Raw genomic sequence first — 22,580 nt, 5'->3', positions numbered from 1 at the left:
TGATCCTAAGATCCACCACCTCTAGTTTTAACCATATCTATCCACAACACAATTTGAATTTCAATTATTTACAAATAATAAATAATATAATCATGAATTTGTGTGCATAATATAAAATTTAAAAAACTTTTTACCAAGTGGGTTGGAAACTAAATACATAATAAAAACGCAAAAACACAAAAATCGCAACTTTGTAAGAACACTACCGGATTACATAATCCGAAACACTAAGCACACAATATAAACTTAAACCGAATTACGTAATCCGGAATTACTTAAATACCTAAACCGGATTACCTATTCGGAATTACTTAAATAACCTAAACCGGATTACGTAATCTGGTATTACTTTACATTCTCAATTGTACTGGATTACATAATCTGGTGCCTATTACGAAAAAACGCAGGTTTCAAACGGATTACACAGTAAGTACCGGATTACACAGCGGCACAAACGGATTACACAGTGAATACCGGATTACACAGCAACACAAACTCAGGTTTCGAAAGCAATGCAAAATCAGTAAAATTAAACATACTAACCTGTGAAGAGGGCACTGTAGATGTGTGAGTGATAAGGAATGTAGGGTTTAGAAAAATTTGAGAGATGAAGAGAAAGAAACCTTGGAATGGGAGGGGGTGGTGCGGCCCTGCTGGAAGGGAACAGAAAGAAGAGGCACTGTGAAGGTGACAGTGAAGTTTAGGTTAAATGTTAAAAATACATTAAAATATTATTTTAATTTTTTAATATTTTTACTAAAGTGTATATTAGTAAATGTGCTTTTAGAATAGGGTGGAGAAGAAGCTATGGAGGTGCAGGAAGAAGCTGTCTCTTTTTGAACTTGCATTTATATTTCTGAAAATATCTTTCATTTTGGAAACGAAAATTCTGAACTGAAAATAATACATTTTGGAAAATAGATCCAGCAAATATTATTGTACAAACTATCAGCAACTGGAAGGAGAAGACCATTAAGCTCCATATACATGCATTGATAATGTGGGGGCGTGAAGAATTTGCTGGTAAAAGACTAAATCGAGATACCATACATTCCACGCTCTGCATAACCTTGCTAAGACTGGACTTATATATTACTATGGTTATAATGTTTATAACTACTCTTTTACGAGTACTGGATAATTTTCTTACAGAGCCGGAATTTATGGATTAGTTTTTTGTCAGTTATTTTTCTCACAATACCAAATGACAACTATTACATTTTGAATGACAATTATTACAAAACAAAAGTTATAATTATAGATTTAAATAATGGAAATATTTTACTCCTACGTGAAAAACATTATATTTGGTTTAAATCACTTTTCATTAAAAGTATTAAAAAAAAATAGAACATTAATTTCAACCAATCATGAGTAGATAGGTATGAGTGAAAAGAGAGAGAAAAAACTTTTGCAGGAAAAAAAAAATAAATTAAATACCTTAGGGAAATTATTATTTATCTTTTATGGTAATTTTCCTCTACTACTTAAGAGCAAACGAAAGTTATAGATAAAATTTGAATCCATAATTTTTATAACAAAATAATAAATTTATTTTCATAAATTTTTTCATACAAAATTTAAGAAAGAAAAATATAGATACAAAAATGAAATCAACTTCTTAATTTAAGATTAACTTATACAAACTTAAAAATTAATTAAATAAACCATGAGAGCTTTTAGGTATAATTAAAAGTAATCTAATTTTAAGAAATAAAATTACTTCTATAAATTTTTAATCTTTCAACAATTTCTATCTAAATAACATTTTATCATAAAATATTTTGAATTTTTTATGAAGATAAAGTACCCGTTTCATTAAAAAATAGGTGAGTCATTTGTTCCATGTTCTCGATAAAATATTTGTGCCAGGTTATTTAAAATTAATAAACCAAGTCTCTTTCATCACCTTTGAGAATACTCGTTGATAATTAATTTACTGTTTTTCTTTATCTTCCTTTTCTTATTAGTAACCATGAATATTTTCAATATCCTACTAATCCTTAATCGAAATACTTTGTTGATACTAATATTCACATTCACTGATAACAACCTTTGATAATTATCGCCGCTGTGCTAAAAAGGGGAAAGAAAAAAATTGCTCTAAGAAATAATATCAGGTGGCCACAAAACCAGAAAAATAAAAATAAAAAGCAATTAACTTACTAACTTACTAACTCACGAAGTTACATTTTTCAGACAACTATTCTAACGGATGATACAAGTTAATGGGCTTACATTAAAATATATCAATAAGCCAATGAAATGAGGCTCAAGACAACAGACTTTTCCATTCTCTCGATGATATCAAACTATCACAAAAATACTTCCATTTGTTTTGGTTGGGGCGTGAGGAGAGGAAACTACATGATGTTCACTCAGTTTTAGAAGTATTGGTTGGTGCATCACCAACTTCGGCAGAAGAGGTGTCCATATCATTCAGACCTAATTCTTCATTTTGTTCCCATGACCTCTCGTAGTCCTCAACTGGAGAAATACCAATTGCAAAACAGAAAACCACAAAACATGAATATATTTACCTGAAAAACTATGCACCATATTTAAACACAGCATTAAACAATCAGAATCATATTTACACATACAGCACATTAGACCGATTCATCACATAAATCCAGTTATGCAGGCTACTCAGGGCACACTGTAAAGCAAAAGGTTGAAACACGAGTCCCTAACAAGGGGAAATGTCTGAAATGAACCTACTTCTGTTTGTTTGTTTATCTACATGATGGTCTGGACTCGGGATCCCCAGCAACTCCGATAGTTGAATCGAATAAGATATTTTAAGGAACAAAAAATTGATGTTTCAACTTTCCATATGTATAGAAAAAGAATTGGCATCATGGAAATGGAATTCAGAATTTCAACTCAGAAAATGTGAACTTTATCTGCTCAAAGTATAGCTTGATGTCTGAGTTGGAAAACTTACAAGCTAATTGATTGTCCTCTTTCAGATCATCAGTTGCAGGTGCTACAAAAGAATTGGCTAATGCATCATCAAGAATTAGAGTCCAAGGTTCTTCCAAGCTAAGAAGCTGCATACAATGAAAGAATGCAGATAAAAAAAAGTGGGATCCAAGACCTTGAACCAATAAGTTTAAATAGGTTAAGTCAAATCAAAGCCTTCAAAATTCAAAGACACAAAGACCGATGCAGTCTATTAGTTGCTGGTATTAAAGAGGCATAATGTAACCCAAAAGTAGAATGGAATATGACCACAGGTTTTTGTTGCTCAAAGTGACCCTTCTTGTTACAATGCATTTGGTTAAAATTCCGTGGACCCTATTCTCTTTGTCGTCCATTTCTTTTTTACTAAATTTTTCAAAGTGAGGTGTCGAAAGAGGTACAAAAGGGGACAACATATCCTCCTAAAAGAGAACAAGAAATAAAGACAAGATTATTTTAGAAATACAAAAGAATATACAATGCCTGAAGTTATGTATTGCTCCTCTTCCCTCTTTTCCCAGTCAGCCACAAAACATTGTGTAAAGAATAAATATAAAAAATTGCAATAATAACCTGATAAATAGAATTATATAGTAAACATATTGGAGAAATTGAAACCAACTCTCATAAAATAGTCACGTGTTACCTTGTTTAGCCTTGCTTTAAAGTCTATCCACTTGCTTCTACTATTTTCATCAAGACTATCTCCAAAAGTAAAGCCATGGACCCTCTCAAGGCCTGTACATGCAAATCACATAAAATTATATTCTACATTGATACATTCTAGCAAAAATAAATAGATTATATTAAAAATTAAATCACACAACGGGATCAGGAACATCATAAACATGACAAAAGAGAACAGTTTAAACTCCATGCATCCAAAACAGATACAAATTTGGCATTTAGAAGACTTTTAAAACATATTTGAGATAGATTATTTGGAGTGAAAGAAATAAATAATGATGCTCAAGTGGTTGAAAATTGAAAGATCTGTTGAAAAGAAAAATGTTTTCATCATTTTGTTACAATTGAAGCTGAACAAAGTGTATGGGTACTACGATGTCCTTTCCTTTTCACAAAGATGACTCCTAATCCTCCTGTCTCATTAGGAAGCTGCCTATATAGTTTGTGTGACTGATAGAAGGATACTTACTTTCACTAATTCTTGTAATTAAACCTTCAACAGTTGTAACTATTCCTCCAAGGGTTCCGCTTGCCAGCTCCAAGTCAACTTCCGGAACTTTTACACTTGCAGTATCAGACTAATCAAACCAAACTACTCAGTCAATAAATATAATATGTATAGATCTCAGATTGCATAAAATAATGTTTAAATGGTCAGGCCTATATGGGTACCATCATGACATATTTCACAGGTTAACTTAGCAAGACTGTATGTGTATCATTACAACTTTTGATATATCATTGAAAACAGTACATGTTGGTGTTAACGTTTCTAGGTTATCTCTTGATGAAAAAATCATTTCAGGCTTCTAAAAACCCCAAAATGCGAATTTGATTCCTTAAAATGCTATAGCTTCATGCAAGGGAGATGTCAAAATAAATTGCAAAACTTTAAAGTGGCACTGAAAGAGTACTCATGATTAGTTTTTATCCTTAGTTACTTTACACTTTCTGCAAAACAGGTTTGGAAGCTTACATTTTTCCCTACATTTGAGTAGCTCAATAACCAAAGTCCAAAGTACCTTCTTTTCTAATGAGATTTCTTTTACTGATCCCAATTTGTAGTAATTACATACTAGAAACAAGAAAAAATATATGCTCTCTAAATGCAAGGATAAACTACAAGATCCGTGATTCATCACTAAACATATACAAATTAAGAAACTGATGGGTTGAAATTAGTTAAGATCACAAAGAATTACAGACCTTTATTACATCACGGCTCAGGTCATTGACATTTTTCACAGAAAGAGTAATTATTTTTCCTTTTTCAGGAATTCGTCCACCAGGTTTCAACTGCAATATGGAAAATTAATGTTTATTCCAGCCCTAAAAAGACAGAGCTACACTCAAGAAATCAGCATACCTCAGAGTTGCGGTAGCCACAAGCATCACATGTGGATGCCATAACAATTACTTCTTGGAAGTAAGGAATATCTGTCCATTGTTAAGATCAACAGCTTGTGGAAGAAATGCCGGAAATTGTTAAGCAATAATATAGAATATAAAATTGGCACATGGCATATTTTGAAGAGTATGACCGTTATCAAGCAAGCAAATAAATGTTATCTAGTTTTTACCCTATCAGCAATCAGAATACATGCAACACTGTAGACAGATGTTTCATTTGAAATTAATGTTGTGTAGCATAAATCCATAGTCAAGTTTCTGAAATTTGAAAGTAGATCATGTTCAGGATTTTTAATAGAACACATGGTTATCCAAAAACTATTCAGCACCAAGTAGATGACACTAAGCTTCAAGTTTCAACTGAAATACAGAAACATAGAATCACAACGGAAGTTGAAATAAAGAAAAGCTATCCCCTATTTTATGTAATTTCACTTTTTGCAGATCAAAAAGGTGCTAAAGCTCCAAATTTCAACTGAAATACAAACATGGAATAAAAAAAATAAGCCCCAATAGTTTATATAATTTTATTTTACCCCACAAAGCTATGTACCCTTGCATACACAAAATATAAATCTTCTTTAACCCAATAAATTTTACATCGAGCTTAAAATGACAGAATCCTTCTAAGGAAATGTAACATAATCAAACAATATCCCAAGGGAAGTATGAAAAGTGCTAAGAGGATACTGGTGACAAACATTCGAGTCTCACAACTAGCAGCACAGGCACCACAAGTAGAAGGGAAAGTCATCACCTGTCAAAAAAAGGCAGCAACTTGACACTGAATAAACAAACACATAAGGCCAAAGCTCAGTACACAGAACTATATAGTTCAGCAATTGTACCTCTTCTGGTGCAGTATATCGAAACAAGGCTTCAGCAATTTCTGCACTGTTACTCTGTGCAATGGCTCGATGGCCAGCTGTTGCCCCTACTGATCCATGTGGTTCTCTCCTCACTTGATCAGTAGTCACAGCTTCTCTGCCTCCCGGGGCATCAACATGAGTTCCTTCAGCCTGTGCAGAATCAACAAGGTATCCCAATGATGCTTGCTGCTCAGGAGTTCTCTCATAAAACTTGATCGTCAACGATGGATCAGATGATGGTGCAAACCTATTCAATGTGTTCTGCATTTAGTTAAAATAGTACCAGCTAAAACATTGGACTAATATTACCAAGTACCAAATGAAGGTACAAGTTTGCCTCACCAACAAATACATGTTTGTCTTGACCAATTTAAAATAAGTTAAAAGGTACAATATGGTGTGATTCATAAAAGAATGTATCCAATCCAAAGTCAAGCACAAGCACAATGTGACTAAATTTTAGCCCATACAGAGATCAGCACTTTACATACTAAACCACACTCCACTCTTGAGCAACAAATCCAGGAGGTTGCTAATTCATATGCTATCACTGAATACCTTTGGTCATTTACTTGTAAGTGAGGATACCTTAGCCTCTATTGTTATAATCTCTTCTCTAATAAAAATACTTTTACTCATTTAAAAAAAATACTTCTACAAGGTATAATCTCTTACGGATTTTCAATAAAGCTGTTTCCGACAGGATCATCAAGAATAAATGTGATGCATGATTCTCCTGTTGCACAGGCTCGCAGTTTCACCAAGAACTGATCGATTGCTTCAGCTGTCTCCGGAGCCACTTTCTAAAGGGTAGAAAGCATAACATTAATTAAGTTATTTAAAGAGGAATGCATGCATCAAATAAAAATATAGCGCAGAAACAAATAGTACTTTGCGTTCCTCTTGAAGGGCTTGAAGTTCATCGGTTGCTCTCATAAGTATCCCTTCCACCTATAATTACACAACAAAAGATATTGTTGAATCATTTGATTACAAATTTTCAACTGTTCAATGTTCATGAATTTTCACAAAAGAAAGTTAAGAGTTCTCTGATGCCCGCGATTTACATTCCTTGTTGTTAGTAGGATATTAAATGTACTAGTAGAAGCTTCATGTTAGTAGGATATTAATGTACTACTATAAGTTGTTAGAAGTTGTAGAAGATTCTAGATATCTCTTTTTAATAATTACTCTAGGGTTAAAGTTTTCTATATATAATTGTTGATGTCTTGTTTCAATTAATATAATTGAATAAAAATCTTCTTTCATTCATATTATTTCATTTAAGTTAGTAGGATATTAATGTACTACTATAAGTTGTTAGAAGTTGTAGAAGATTCTAGATATCTCTTTTTAATAATTACTCTAGGGTTAAAGTTTTCTATATATAATTGTTGATGTCTTGTTTCAATTAATATAATTGAATAAAAATCTTCTTTCATTCATATTATTTCATTTAAGTTAGTATTAGAGCTCACAATGTTGGGGCCTATTTCTACGACCTTTCACTGTCACTGAAGTTTTTTGTGTTAATGTTTCATTATACTTACAAGGGAGACTAAGAAATTTTTACTATTTATCTTATCACGGCAACTCTATTAAGTAATGATGATCTTCCTTCATCCTCTTCAATTGACAATGGAATGCCTGCATTACATGCTGAAATTGAACGTTTAAAATCTCTCATGGAGTCTATCAGTAAGCCACCTTGTGGTACTTGCTTCGTAACCATGACTGGTAAGAACTCTAATTCCTCTTTTGATGTTTCTTAAAATTTATGCAAGGACTCTTGAGTTCTAGACTTTGGTACGACAGACCATATGACACCTCACTCATCTCTTTTAATGTCATGTGTTTCTTTTCCTGGTAATTACATTACTCTTGCCAATGGGACTCGTATCCCAATAGTTGGACATGGTAATATTTATCTTATGTTTCTAACTATCTGACTCTTCTTCAATATTATCCAATGGGGCATATCCATCGTCTTCCCCTTCAGAGAAACTCTAGTCAAAGTTAAGTAATTATTCAAACTCAAAATCAAAGCTATCATGCAATTCATTCCCAACCCCGATTTGAATCTTCTCTTTGCTCCTCCTTGTTGGGGATGGAGTTGCAGCTAGACCTTTCTAAGAAGCATGAGAAGATCCAATGACAATACCACCACCACTTGATGGTTTCTTTCTTTTACTGGTTACTTGTCTTCTTGTGTAAATTAGTAGTTCTCCAACATCTGAAGCTTCATAAGCAGTTGCCTAATTTAGAGTGGAAGCATCATAAAAAACCAACTCATTTTCCCCCTCTTCATTATCATTATCATCATCATCATCTACTTGCCCCACTAACCACTCATCAATGTTATCAATATTGAATAACGGATCATATCGGAGACCCCATAAATCCTTTATAAAGTTATAACGGAAACCATAACAGGTTATGGCGGAAGGTGTTGTGGCGGAGATAAAAAAATGTATTGTGGATTGCAATAAGTATAATGTTTTAAATAGGTCAAAAATAGGCCCAAAAAAAACTAATTTTAAGTAGGTTTTGAACTCTTAATTAGGTTTAACAGCTCATGTAGCCGCAACACATTCAAATTTTATTTGAATAATTAAGGTTTTAATAGTTAACAGTTGGAATGGGCCAAAGGCCCAAACTTAATTTAAGTAGGTTTTGAACTCTTAATTAGGTTAAATAACTGATGCAGCTGCAGCACATTCAAATTTTATTTTAATAATGAGGATTTTAGGGTTTTATTAGTTAAAAGTTGGAATGGGTCAAACGCCCAATCTTATTAGGGTTTTTTCAAAATTAGGTTTAGGTGTTTTATCTTCTTCATGCGCCGAAGGTCCCTTCTTCATTTTTTGCCATCGTCGCAGCGTGCGCTGCCGCTGTTACTTTCGTCGTCGTTGTCACAGTGTTTTTCTCTGCCTTTTCCGATATTTTCGTTTTTCGTTAGCTTTCTGAGATGCCAAAAGCGACCTTCATGGAAAACCGCATCACCACCGCCTTGTTGTGGCGGTGGTCGGAAAATCCACCACCGTCTTCCGCCATGGCACCGCCATAACCGAAAAGTGATAACACTGACACTCATTGCACTCATCAATGTCATTGAGTACAATAGGGTCTATTTTATCTCTAATATTGTATCTTTGAGCAAGTTGTTGATTACGTAAACCAAATCATGCAACATTTTGTACAGCCTATTCCTTTTTTTCAATGAATCTACAAGTATAATGTGAATTAATTTATTTCTACATTCTACAAAATAATAATGAAATGAGTCATGTTAAGAGAAATAATTATTACTTCCTCAAATAAACTCCAATTGCGCTCACATTTCGATGAACTACATATCAAACTTAAAATCGTAATTGCTAGCTTTTATAAGTTGGGAGCTACGTGCCCATAATTCTTCCACCATTGAGCTATAAAAGTAAAAAAACTTACAATGTAACCATTATATGATATAATTTACATCTTAACCCAATTTAGATAGCGTTTAACTGTCTCACCTGGGGTTGTGGTCTTCCTTGATTCTTTGGCAAAGTCCACTTCAACTTTTATAAAGAGGCAAGTCAAATAAATATTTTTGTTGCACATCTTTACTTGGCACCAGCCTCTTAATGCAAGCATACAATCCATTTGTATCTTCCAAATCATATTCCATTTTTGGGTTAGAACAATAGAACTTTGGATTCAAAAAGTGACCAATTGCATGCAAGGGGCGATGAAATTGGCATGTCCATCTATTATCAATGATTGTAAATACATCCTTGTATTTACTTTCATGGTTATTGAATGACTTCATTACTGTTTCCTTGACTTTCTCCATTGCTTCATATTTATAACACATAGTTGCTTTTCTCTCTCTATCAATCAAACAAAGTACATGAAGAAGAGGAGTCATGACTTTGGCAGTAAATATAACATGATTCCAAAATGAAGGCATAAGAACAATTTGTGTAAGTTCTTTACCCTTAGCTTCCTTAGACAGCTTGTTCTTGCTCCATTCATTTAAAGTGAACATCTTTCTCAAATTTCCCTTCTTTTGATACAACTTTTGTCATGATAAATAAGAGGTAGCAAACCTTGTAACTGCATGTCTTACCAATTCCCTCTTATTTGTAAATTATCTCAATAAACTCAAGGAACTACAAAGGAAGTTTTCCAATGTCTTCAAGCATCAAATCTATACAATAGGCAGCAAGGAGTCCAATAAAGATTATGTCTTTTTTCTTCCAATAATTTACCAACCAAGACATAATTAATACCATTATCTATGATAACTTCAACCACATTTTCTTTTAAAAATCTCCTCCAAAAGGGCATCAAGCATCTCAGAGAGTTTTTCTCCTGTCTTCACAAATTTAGAATCATCAATCGACTTGGCAAACATTGTCCCTACAAGAGAGCTCACCAAAAAGTTAATCAAACATCATTGCTTCCAATCAATCCATGCATCTGACATGATAAAACAACCATGCTTGGTCCAGTGCAATTTATGATCTTTCAACAATTCTTCAGTGTACTCAATTTCCTTATTGAGGAGTGGAACTCTAATCTCATGGTAGGTAGGAGCTGGCAAATTAGGTCCATAAGCACCTATAGCAGCAATCATATCTTGAAAACTCTTCAATCTTACAAGATTAAATGACAAGCTTGCTTGATACCAAAATTGAGCAATATATTTATGCCTTTAAAAAGATGATGAACATGAGAAACAAATCTTGAAAAGAAAAGATTGCTACTCAGTTTGAAATGAAGGATCTAAGAAATTAAAGTACTTCCTTGGGATAGAAGTAGCTTACTCAATGTTGTTAAAATCATGATCTAGATCGTAAGATTGTACAATCTTGCAATTTTTTAGAAGAAATCGTGCCGGATCGCACGATGGATCACTACCTAAATGGATCGGAGCGATCCGACGATTCAGTAGCCGGATCAAAGAATCAAGGAGTCACGGCTCGGCCTATTGAAAAAAAAAACTCTGAAAATGATGCCCAAGAATGAGGTCCAAAAGGAACCCTAAAAAACCCTAATATCAAACTCGCATCTCCGTTACCGCGCCTCTCTGCCACTCACCCCTCCATCACGCGCTCCTCCGTTGTTCACCTCTCCGTTGTCGCACCTTTCCGTTGTCGCACCTCTCCGTCGTTGCGCCTCCCCCTCTCCCCACTGCCTTTTATATAGGCATGTTTTGTTCCTTCTTTATTTTCCCTTTCTTCTACTCCCTTGCCTTGTTAAAGGCACCGTTGTTTACTAATATAAACACAAACCTAATGTGGAAGCAAGGCACGACAGTTTACTAATATAAAGACCTAACGTAGACAGTTTATTTGTATTAAATATTTATTAATTTATTAATTATTTTATGCATTAATCTTGCGATTTATACTATATATGTTTAATTATTTTATATATTCAATATTATTTTTCATATACCACTGACCCTTTACGAGTCGAGTTACAATATTTTATCTCTTTTTCGATCCTCGAGTTTAACAACATTGAGCTTACTCGAAGAAAAGGATCTTTGTCTCCCAAAGAAAGTATGTTCTTAATCTTCTAAAATAAACAAGTAAGATAGATTGCAAGACCACTAGAGTTCCTATAGAACAAAGCCGTAAATTAGAAATGATGAAGGCAGAACTACTGTGAATAAAGGTCAATATTAAAGACTTGTGGGGAAGCTCATTTACTTAGGTCACACTAGACCTGACATAGCCTATGTTGTAAGTGTAGTTAGTCAGTTTAAGCCTAATCCAAGTGAGAGACATTTACAAGTTGTGAATAGAATCCCTCAATATTTGAAGACAATCCAGGAAGGGGATTATTGTTCAAAAGGAATGGAAAATTAAGAATGGAAGTGTATACTAATGTAAATTTTGAAGGGTGTCACAAATAGGAAATCCACCTTAGGATATTGCATGTTTTTGGCTAGAAATTTGGTGAGTAGAAGAAACAAAATGTTGTTGCAAGGTCTACTATAAAGGCTAAATTCTGAGTTATGGCACAAGGGGAATGTGAATTATTATGATTGAGAATTATTCTAAAAGATCTTAAAGTGGCATGTGAAGAGTCTATGATTCTTTATTGTGATAATAAGTCAGCTATTAGCATTGCTCACAATCCAATTCAGCATGATAGGACCAAACATATAGAGATAGATCGACACTTTCTTAAAGAGAAACTAGATAGTGGCCTTATCATTACTTCTTATGTGCCATCTTGTTAGCATACTTGTTTACAAAAGGTCTTCCCACTTAACAATTTCATGATCTCACATGCAAACTGGGAATGATAGATATCCATTCACCAGCTTGAGGGGGAGTGTTGTTAGTAGGATATAAATGTACTACTAGAAGTTGTTAGAAGCTATAGAAGATTCTAGAGATCTCTTTGTAATAATTACTTTAGGGTTATAGTTCTCTATATATAGAAGTTGATGTCCTGTTTCAATTAATTTAATTGAATAAAAATCTTCCTGGCTACTAAATAAAGGGTGCATATAGAAATTGCCAAACCTATGATATGATCAAGAGTCGAACCAAAAGCTTAAAAAATCTACACTAAATCAAACAAACAAAAAATAGACAAAAAGGATAGCAATCTCTTCTTTTTAATTCAACAATTGTTTCGACCAAACAGAAAGGACACTGACATGTTTACTCACTAGATGATTATACACATGCAGAGTAAATTTAGCCATCTTAAATAGAAATACACAATGTTGAGACTCGAGATTTTCACTGACAAATGAAATAATGGGTAACCCCCTGCCCTACCCAGAAAAAGAAATTGAACAAGCAAACTTGACATTGCTAGGAATGGGAAACAACAAAGTAAATTGAAATATGTATTAGAAGTACCGTTGACAAACTACCACGTTGAGCCTCTGGTGGAATCTCAAAATCCAGTTCAGGTATCTGCACAATCATACATATAAGGTTGCCTTTTGAATAAATTTATTACAAAGCAGACTATAAATTTTGAATAATAGAACCAGATTAGTCATTAAAATTTAGAAGCAACATCTTAAATTACTTCTTTCATAAAAATATCTATCTTTCTATCTATGTAAACAAATAGACATACAGATAAATAGGTATGTAGGTAGATAATATCAGCTCAACTAAGACTATGTGGCTTAGCCTTAGACTTCAAAGAGACAAGAACCAAGGTGTTAATGAACTAAAGAATTTTGAAGATTACAATCTAAATAGGAAATAGGGTACACAAGTTTAAATAAATATAAAGAAAATAAACAAAACAAATTTGAGTACCTTAATGGTAGCAGATTCTGATTTAACCACTTGACGATTTAGCATCTACATTCATTAAACTTGTTAGACACTTGTATAAACAAATCATCATAACGGCAAACCACAAAGACAAGCTTACAAATCAAAATAAGATAATCCCAAGTAATCATACATTCACCATAACAAGTATTAGAGATAATATTTTATTTCTTAATTATTTGATGTAGTTTAAACTTATTTAGTAGAAATGTATTATTGACAAACCGAGATGCTTTACTTTTGTAGTTGACTGTATTGTTTTATTGCCAAGTTTTTGTTTTAACAATTGTTTTATTATGGAGTTCAAATGTATAATTACTATGTTATTTATTGTTAATATTTTTTATGGTAAGTAAACTCTTACAAGTTTGAGTCAAGTTTACAAAAGCCTTCACAAGTTTCTATGAACTCTCAAGTTTTACAATCTTGATTGCATGCATTTTGCTTCAAATAGTTTTATATCATTACATGATAGATGTCCTTTACAATGCTAAACTCAATATTCTACCTAGGATAAGGAGATTAAAAACTCGTAAATCGGGGATCTTAACTTGGATGGTAAGATCCTATGGTTTTACATAAAATGCAAAACTATACATATATAGTGCATATGCATAAGAATATCATAAACAAAGAAAATAACCTCCAAAATCACTACATTAAAACAAAATTAGATTTAAAAGTTATAACTATAGTAAGTCAGGTATCCAAATAGTATAATCAGAAATGTGAGAAAGAAATTCTTAATTCTATTTATTTATTAGTTGACTAGAAAATTATGTTGTTGAACTTTCTTAGTATTTAGGTTTAGGATTTAACCTAACCACACAATTTTCCAAGTTTTATGCGGGATTTATACTTACCCACTCACCTACCATAATGAAGGTGCACGTGGCTGCAAATTATGGTGGGCGAGGATTGTCCTTAATTAATATACATTTGAACCAACACCCCCTTTACCAAGGACTATAAGTCTGGAATTGGCCAATGTAGGTGACCCAACAATTGATTTAGGATTGCCTTTGTTACCATCATAGAGTTTGAGCTTAGGGTCAAGCTCAATCCCACAAAATTAACTTCTATGGTAAGGATTACTAAACTGAAAATGTTGCTACAGCCAAAGGAAGGTGCAATAATAAAAGTTATAGGTGGTAATACTCTAAGGCAACAATGGAATGACAGAAAAGGTTGAACAGTTCAAGATGGAGAAGATCACGAATGGATTGGGAAGGGCTTCATAAATAAGAAGAAAGGGATTTTCCAGGGTGTGTTCAACTCATAGCATAGTATGATCCTACAAGGTAAATATTGATTTCAACAACAACAATGGTCTTCTAGCTAAACATGGATGCAAAAGTATGAAAAAACATCCTTCAAACTACGGCAGTCACTAGTGTCAAGAACCTCAGCATGGATGTTAACTGAATGGGAAGAAGATAGCTAATAAAGGCATTGGAGTACCTCCACTCAGGTAAGTATTGTATGTACCCTGACTACTACAACATGTTTTAAAATTCATCTAGGCGCCATATATGTTTTCTTATGTTATATATAATAATCATTTGGGGATGGGGAATTGAAATTTGAACAAACCAACCTTTTGCTCGCCTGATGGAATCTTCAAAGTGTAACAACAACCACGTGGTTGAATTTCACCAGCAAACTGTACTTCATTGTTCCTAACAGATAAAATCAATAATTATAAAAGACAGAAAAATTAACTTTTGAGGAAGATGAAAGGAACTAATTATGTTCAACGCACACGGAGAGGGCATAGACTAAAGGGCCGTTTACCTCTCACCACAATGTGGACATTCAAAAGCTGATAACAAAATCTGCAGGAAAGGTAAATGTGACAATGAGTTATATTTCAGAAAACTAATGGACAGACAAAACAAAAGAAACAGCAGATAAAAATAACATGTATTATGATCCATTATGTAATTTGTGAATCAATAATGCTAATTCATTTAATTGAAATATGTAACAAATAACATCAGGGAGAAAAGTGAATGAGGCCTAAACATAAGGAAAGACAGAAATAAAGATGAAATTTAACTACATATATGATATATCCCAATACCTACCAACAGTAACCACTTGCCAATCACAAGAGCAAATGGAGCAATAGACAAGACATACCTTTCTGAAGTGGGGAATTAAAGTCAATAAAAATCTTGTAATCCCCTGACAAACATGACAAAAATTCAAGTCAGATGATAAAATTAAAATATTTTGGATGAAGATACAATATTAAGACTTAGGGTGAATTTGACTCATTTGTTGAGTGATAAATAATTGTTTCCTTGATTTTTAACATGGCCCTGAATAGAACAACACAAAAGACGAAACACACAAAAAATGTAAATATTCATTACTCAATTACTCGGGTAATAATGTTGCTTTGCTTGTAAATAAATTAGTACCATGACATTATTGCTCCTTTATCCTAACTATTCGATTAGTACTCTAACAAAAATAAATTATTATTTCTTCAAAAAAAAAAAAGTTGAACTAAACGCAGGCAACTTCTACTTCCATGCACAAGACCACCCAAAGTCAGATATACCCTTCAACTAGTCAGATATACCCAAAGTCTCATTAATACCGCTAAAGAATAACCATCAACGCCTGCTCACCTCCAAAATGCTTGTGCAACTCATCAACCCTGGTGCTAAGTGCTAACTATTCTAAATGTGCAGTGCACCAACCTAATACAAAGACAATAAGTACTACCAATTCAACATGTGCAGTGCATTGGCCATATACAATAAACAAACAAAAAAATTTGATTGTGCCCTGTACAAACCTAATGTAAAAGTGCAGTGCATCAACCTGATGAATAGACAAAAACAAAATTTTTGCTTGTGCCAACTGCAAACCAATTCTGCAGATGTTGTCTGTCGACCTGATACAATAGACAAAACAAAAAAGTTTTGCCTGCACTAATACGAACCAATACTACATGTGTAGTGCATCAAACCGATGCAATAGACAAAACCAAAAAGTTTTGCTTGTGCCGACTGTAAACCTATTCTACATGTGCAGTGCATTGATCCAACACAATAGAGAAAGCAAAATGTTTAAGTAGTGAGTGCTAAACTATTCTAGGAGTGCAGTGCATCACCTAATTGTAACAGACAACAGTTTTGTTAGTGCCAAGTGCTAGCCTATTCCACTTGTGCAGTGTACCGACCCTGATACAATAGACAAAAAGCAAAAAGATTTCCTTGTGACTTGGTTGGTTGGGCAAAGTGCTATACTTCAATATGAACTAAACGTATCCTTAGTTCCCAACTCATACACGCAAACAATTTAATTAAGAGCTTAATTAAGTTCCCATTACATGAAACTTAAAATCATAAATTTGATTATTATAATAAACTAGAAAATGGCTTATATTGATAAATTTCTCCTAAAAACTTATGCTAAACAAATAGTACTATTACAAGTCACTTTCACAAACTTGAGCGAAATAAAAACTATATGACCTGAGTTCAAGGAGTTGTGAGTTCAAGGAGTTGTGAGTTCAAAGCGGTGTTCACTACCACCCCCACAATCCCCAAACCCCAACTAAACGCATTGATGGATAAAGTAAAGTAAACACACCACCGGCTCATAAATTAAACGCATCAAGCAGGAGGAGGGAAAAACAAGGTGCGTTGTTTAGAACATGACAAAGTTCACCAACTAATTCAGAGGGAAGGGAAAAGGGCAAAAAAATGGTGTATTGAATACAAATTAAACGCAGTGAAGCGGGGAAAGAAAAAAAAAAACAAGGTGCATTGTTTAAACTTCGCCAACGTTCACCGATTAAATACGAGGGAAGAGAAAAAAAAAGTAAAAGAAATCGAGCATTGTTCATAGACTATTAAAAGCAATGACGCAGAGAAGAAGAAAAAACACATGAGCATGTCATAAACATCTAACGTTCACCCGAGAAATTACGAGGGACGGAAAAGAAGGAGTAAAAGTAATCGATTATTGAATACAAGTTGAACGCATTGATGCAACGGAAGAAAACAAAGCGCTAACTTCGCAACGTCCACCGAAAGAAGAAAAAGACACTAGTGCAGATAAGTTAAACAAATGCGGCTATTTTAAATTTACAAATGCGGTCATAGAACCGCATTTGATCAACACGCATTTGTAAATCTGGAATTTACAAATGCGGTCCTATGACCGCATTCATAAATCACATTTACAAATGCGGTCATTTTAGGTAACCGCATTTGTATATTATTCTGAATTAGGGAGTGGGTTTGGGGTTTAGGATTTATGAATGCGGTCTTGGTAAAAACCGCAGTCATAAATCACTATTTACAAATGCGGTCATTTACTAAGACCGCATTTGTAAATGCGAATTCACTATTTACAAATGCGGTCTTGGTAAATGACCGCATTTGTAAATAGTGTTTTTTTTTTTTTTTTGGTACATCCTGTTTTGTGCAGAAACCATATATTTAAATAACCTGCATAATGATTAAACCCAGCCAGACAAATACAAAAATGTAGTAACCAATTGAAATCATCAAAATGTACATTTACAAGTGATCAAATTACATATAATAAAACCACTAATGTTGTTTACTTATGCTAGAGTTATAAAAATTAATGAAGTATGTGGACCAAGAATCTCTAACATATGAAATGCCTTCCTCACTCATTGGGGTTTCTTCTGTGAATAACTGCATTGCAAAGTTGACATAAATTAGTTTCTAGATATATATATGTTCAAGAATTATAAAAATGATTTAACATATACCTCCTTCCAACCAGTTTTAACACCTAGTCTTATAATGGTAATCATCCATTGCATAATGTAATAGCCACACTCATAGCTTCATGGTTGTTTATTACACTATATAATTCAATAAAAAGTAATATGTTAGTATATTGATAAACAATGATAATAGAGAAAGAAAAAAATTACAAACCTTTACTCTTATGTAGTTCAAATTATTTGAACTGGATCGACCTTTTAGGATGTTATATCCACGCCATGAACTGGTTAATACAAAAAACCTCGTTAGTAGATGGTTAATTAGTAACATATACAAAGTTAAGTTTATACTATACTTACGTATCAATGATATCCTTAAATTTTGTGGGCATCTTCTTGTGTAGGGAACAGAACCACACAGTAGTCTTATCAACCATTGATAAGACAAGTAACTGCCAATGATGCCTATATGATCATTGAAAAGAGTTAGTAAATATTTAAAACATGAAATAATAATAATTGTTGACATATAATTAAACTTACTCATTAATGTAAGGGCATAAATAAATTTGTTTTCCCTCTTTTTCCAGGATGTTAGTGATGTATGCTTGAGTCTCAGTTGAGTTTGGTCCAACGGGATTAGTATATGCAGGATCTACGAATCCATACATATTTTCCTTCCCCTCAGTGATACAGACTCTATGCAAAAACCTACAAGTTTTTAGTTAAAGCATAATCAATAATAATTTAACATAAAGTAAATTGAATAATAGGTAAAGATACTTACATCATAAAAAATTGAATTATACTTATATTGAGCTCCTGGTTCCCAGATATAAATTCTGATAAATCTGTGTTGTAAATCATCAGTGGCAGTTCAGTGTTGATTTGAAAAAATGTATTATCCCACGGAACTGGAAAAGGATCATTGCCAATCTGACTAGCAATGAGACGTAGGGAAGCCATAGGATCGTCAACTGGAACCTCACGCTTCTTTTTCGGAGTTGGTGGCTGAAAAGGTTCCTACAAGATAAACAACATTTGTATTAAATTATATGTAATATATAAATATAAATAAAAAATAATATAATGAAACGAAATTATTACATGAGGTTCGGGCATAGATCGAATGAGCTCTCTGGGCCAGGCAACGAATGTCTGAAATGCATCGGCCACAGTGGTTACCTCATCTGAAGGTAGTGGAACACGAGCATCAGGAAATCGTACTTTTTCAACAGTTACCTTCGCCACATCAGGGGAGAGAGGAACGTTATGTAAGGTGGTGGCGTTTTTATAGACTTTTCCAAGTGCCACCACCCGAGGAAGTTTGCCGCCCACTACCAGTAGCTCACAATCCTCCGTCTGCCCATTGATATCATCCCCTGATGTTGGAGGAGCCGCACAACTCCCCTTTGTGCTCTTGGGAGTGGGACTAACAAGGGGTTCAATCGGCTCAGCACAAACTTGTTGCGATAGAAACTCTTGTCGCATTCGATCATTCTCCTTTTTCATCTCCAGCCACATCAAATCAGTCTCCTTTCTCATCTCCTCCATTATTTCTTCACGTAACTTAGTCTTCATTTGAGTTTCCTTCTTGGAGGAGGAGGATGGCTGTCGTTCTGAAACTCCAAAATAAAGTTTAATTCCGACCCCTTGTCCAGCGGCACGAACACGACCAGAGTGTTCAGGTCGTCCAATTGCTTCAACCAGGATATCGTGACAACCTTCAGCAACAAATGTACCGTCGGATTCCAAGGAACTGTGATTTGTACTCATATTACCAAACGGATTCATTCCGTCTGTAGCTAAACCAAGTCGGATATTTCTTGATTCTTTACCAAATTCTGGAAAGTCATCATCAAATTTCTTCCATTGAATAGAATCAGCTGGATGTCGGTACATGCCATCGCATTTCCTCTCATCTGCATGCCATCTAAGATTCTTAGCATCGTCTGGGTTTGCAAACAAACGCTTCATCCTTGGAATGATGGGAAGATACCACATAACCTTCATTGGGGGTCCATGCTTTTCCATGTCATCAATAGAATCATCATCTTTTTGTTTCAACTTATAACGTGATAACCCACACCTCGGACAACTTTTCAACAATTCAAAATCTTTCCGGTATAATATACAATCATTAGGACATGCATGTATCTTTTTGTACTCCATACCCATTGGACAAAGAATCTTTTTTGCCTCGTAATTACGATTAGGTAGACTATTTCCCTCTGGAAGCATATCCTTCAACAGCTGGAGCAATTCCGTGAAGCTTTTATCAGTCCATCCGTTTATTGCCTTCAAATTCATCAATCTTAACACCGCCGACAACCGTGTGAAGTTAGTTGATCCAGGATACAAAGGAGTCTCTGCATCTTTTGACATACTTTCATATCCATGCGCTTTTGCAAAACACTCAGCTCCCACATCACGAATCATGTCCTCCAATCGATCATCATCTCCATCATCGTGTACTGCTTCATCCATGGTAGAACCCACATATTCTTCAGTTACGGAAACACGTGGTAAATTTAATAATTCACCATGCCATGTCCAAGTTGTATAAGATCGAAGAAACCCATCACATAGCAGGTGTTCCCTCATGATATTCACATCCAGTATCCTTCCATTCAAACAGTTAACGCACGGACACCTGATCTTTGCTCCATCATGACCACTAATAATCGCGTTACGCTGCGCAAATTGTATAAATTCCTCTACTCCCCTTTCGTACTCATCATTTATACGAACAGCATTAATCCAACTTCGATCCATTATATATTCTGGAATATAGTTAGGATTTTCTAATAATTAGTATTCTCTTCAATCTCACACATTTGCCGAGGGTCAAACACCCCCGGACTCAATCCAAACACGATATTTCTATTCTAAAAGTAACAATAACTAACATAACATAAAACTTTTATTAAAATGTAATTAACAACTAACTAAATATTTCACTTCTAAAATTAAAATTCTAGAACAAAGTTTAATACACTATAGAATTATAATTCCATAAAGATTAATATCATATTCATTTTTATTTAAGTAAAAGTAGTTTAAAGTGACAATTATAAAAAATAAATGATGCCAGGGAAAAAAAGAAAGATATGCAAAGAGAAAGTGCAAAAAATAAAAATAATTACAAAAATAGAATTTATATATAATATAAATTTAAGAAAATAGAAATTATATAATACAAAAATTCAAAATACACACAAATATATAAATTATTAGTTATTAGTTATACATTTCAAGTTATATTAGTTATTAATTAAATATATATTATAATACAGAAAAATAAAAATTCAAAATATTAAATATGAATTCAAAATTTTAAATATAAATTCAAAATATTAAATAAATACAACACCAACCTTTAGGTTGATGGTGATCGGAGACGAAGACGAAGGCGTAGGCGGAAGCAGTGGCGGTGACGAAAGCAGTGGCGGTGGCGGAGCAGAAAAAACCAGAGAACCAATAGAACAGTAACCACCTATATGCAGAAAACGAAATGACAATGCCAAGGAAGTGAATAATGACAATGACAAAAACGAAAACGAAAACAAACGTTGAAGCAGAGAGAGCTGAAACTTACAATGCAAAGCAGTTGTAATTCATTTTAATTGATTTACAAATGCGGTCTTACCCTAGAACCGCATTTGTAAATCAATTTAATTACAAAAATGCCACCGCGTTTTTTACAAATGCGTTTAAACGCAAAGCCGCACTAAATAAAGGGTCGTTGTTTTACATTTCTGCACTAGTGAGAGTAAAAGAATGGAGAATTTAATCCCTGAGTTAACCACGCAAAAGGTGCGCGAAAAAGTAGAAAGTGAATTCATTGAAAAGCCAAAGGAAAAGGAAAAGGTGGCGGAGAATGGGGAGAAGCTTACGTTTTCACCACATCGCATGCAAAGACTTTCGAGGCTGTAGAGAGGAGCATCACCGTCATCGACTGAAACGGCCTCCACTACCGATCCTACATCCACGATTTGGTCGCTTTTCGCATTCCCTTCCATTACTCAATTCAACAAGTTTTACTGTGAGAACCTTCAATTTCAACCAGAGTGACTACAGTTTCTGAACCGATGCAAAAGAAGTAGAATGCCGAGTTCTATTAGCCTGTTTTGTGCTGGGGAAGACGCTGGAAGGAACTAGGGTACACGTCATCGGGTAAAGTTATTCTGGTCGGGTCATTGTATGGGTCCATTGCCCAATTACGTGTTGGATTCAAAAATCCAATTTACGCGGTGGACAATGAGTTTTATTTTATTCAATCTAATGCTACTATGATGAATGTTTAATTTTATCTAATAAAAACAAACCAAGTTATGTTTTAGCATTAGTTTTAATTTTTTTAGGTGAAAAAATATTTAATTTTGTTAATATTATTTAATAAAAAATTTATTAAGAAGGTAAATAAGTTAGATTGGACAAATTCATCGTATACTTAAAAAAAGAATCTAACACTGGTATGAAAGTTTCTGTATTTTTATTTATTTATAATTACTCCAACCTAATTCATCCAGTCTTCATTAGGCTAAATTGAATTTGATAAATTGAGTGAGAGATTTTAAATAATTCATTTTATTAAATTTAGAAATTTCAAAAAAAAAATTA

At 33.8% G+C, this 22,580-nt stretch overlaps 2 protein-coding genes across 2 annotated transcripts; both read right to left on the bottom strand.

Moving 5' to 3' along the window:
- Positions 1-2,170: 2,170 nt before the first annotated feature.
- Positions 2,171-22,033, bottom strand: LOC137810855 (uncharacterized). The gene is made up of 16 exons (XM_068612321.2): positions 21,854-22,033; positions 15,377-15,421; positions 15,029-15,069; positions 14,832-14,913; positions 13,217-13,261; positions 12,803-12,859; positions 6,822-6,881; positions 6,606-6,733; positions 5,910-6,177; positions 5,752-5,818; positions 5,018-5,088; positions 4,858-4,947; positions 4,121-4,229; positions 3,611-3,702; positions 2,948-3,053; positions 2,171-2,487 (listed from the first exon to the last, which is right to left on the bottom strand). Exons 1-16 carry the CDS (start codon positions 21,977-21,979, stop codon positions 2,375-2,377), a joined length of 1,500 nt encoding a protein of 499 aa, XP_068468422.1. The 5' UTR covers positions 21,980-22,033; the 3' UTR covers positions 2,171-2,374.
- On the bottom strand, positions 18,497-19,733 carry LOC150029045 (uncharacterized). The gene is made up of 3 exons (XM_090299374.1): positions 19,065-19,733; positions 18,745-18,980; positions 18,497-18,668 (listed from the first exon to the last, which is right to left on the bottom strand). Exons 1-3 carry the CDS (start codon positions 19,731-19,733, stop codon positions 18,497-18,499), a joined length of 1,077 nt encoding a protein of 358 aa, XP_090155500.1.
- Positions 22,034-22,580: the final 547 nt, after the last annotated feature.

The sequence above is a fragment of the Phaseolus vulgaris genome, chromosome 2, assembly GCF_051622355.1.
Source record: "Phaseolus vulgaris cultivar YP4 chromosome 2, ASM5162235v1, whole genome shotgun sequence".
In the NCBI taxonomy this organism is placed as follows: Eukaryota; Viridiplantae; Streptophyta; class Magnoliopsida; order Fabales; family Fabaceae; genus Phaseolus; species Phaseolus vulgaris.
The sequence above is the reverse complement of the archived record's forward strand: the minus strand, read 5'-3'. Positions and strand labels throughout refer to the sequence as shown.

Coding starts and splice junctions, on each gene's coding strand:
- LOC150029045 (XM_090299374.1), bottom strand. CDS start 19,733: ATGAGTACAAATCACAGTTCCTTGGAATCCGACGGTACATTTGTTGCT. Junction 18,981..19,064: donor GATCTATGCCCGAACCTCAT/GTAATAATTTCG, acceptor TTTATCTTGTAG/GAACCTTTTCAGCCACCAAC. Junction 18,669..18,744: donor ATAATTCAATTTTTTATGAT/GTAAGTATCTTT, acceptor AAAAACTTGTAG/GTTTTTGCATAGAGTCTGTA.
- LOC137810855 (XM_068612321.2), bottom strand. CDS start 21,979: ATGGAAGGGAATGCGAAAAGCGACCAAATCGTGGATGTAGGATCGGTA. Junction 6,178..6,605: donor AACAGCTTTATTGAAAATCC/GTAAGAGATTAT, acceptor CACATTGAATAG/GTTTGCACCATCATCTGATC. Junction 5,089..5,751: donor GACTCGAATGTTTGTCACCA/GTATCCTCTTAG, acceptor AACAATGGACAG/ATATTCCTTACTTCCAAGAA.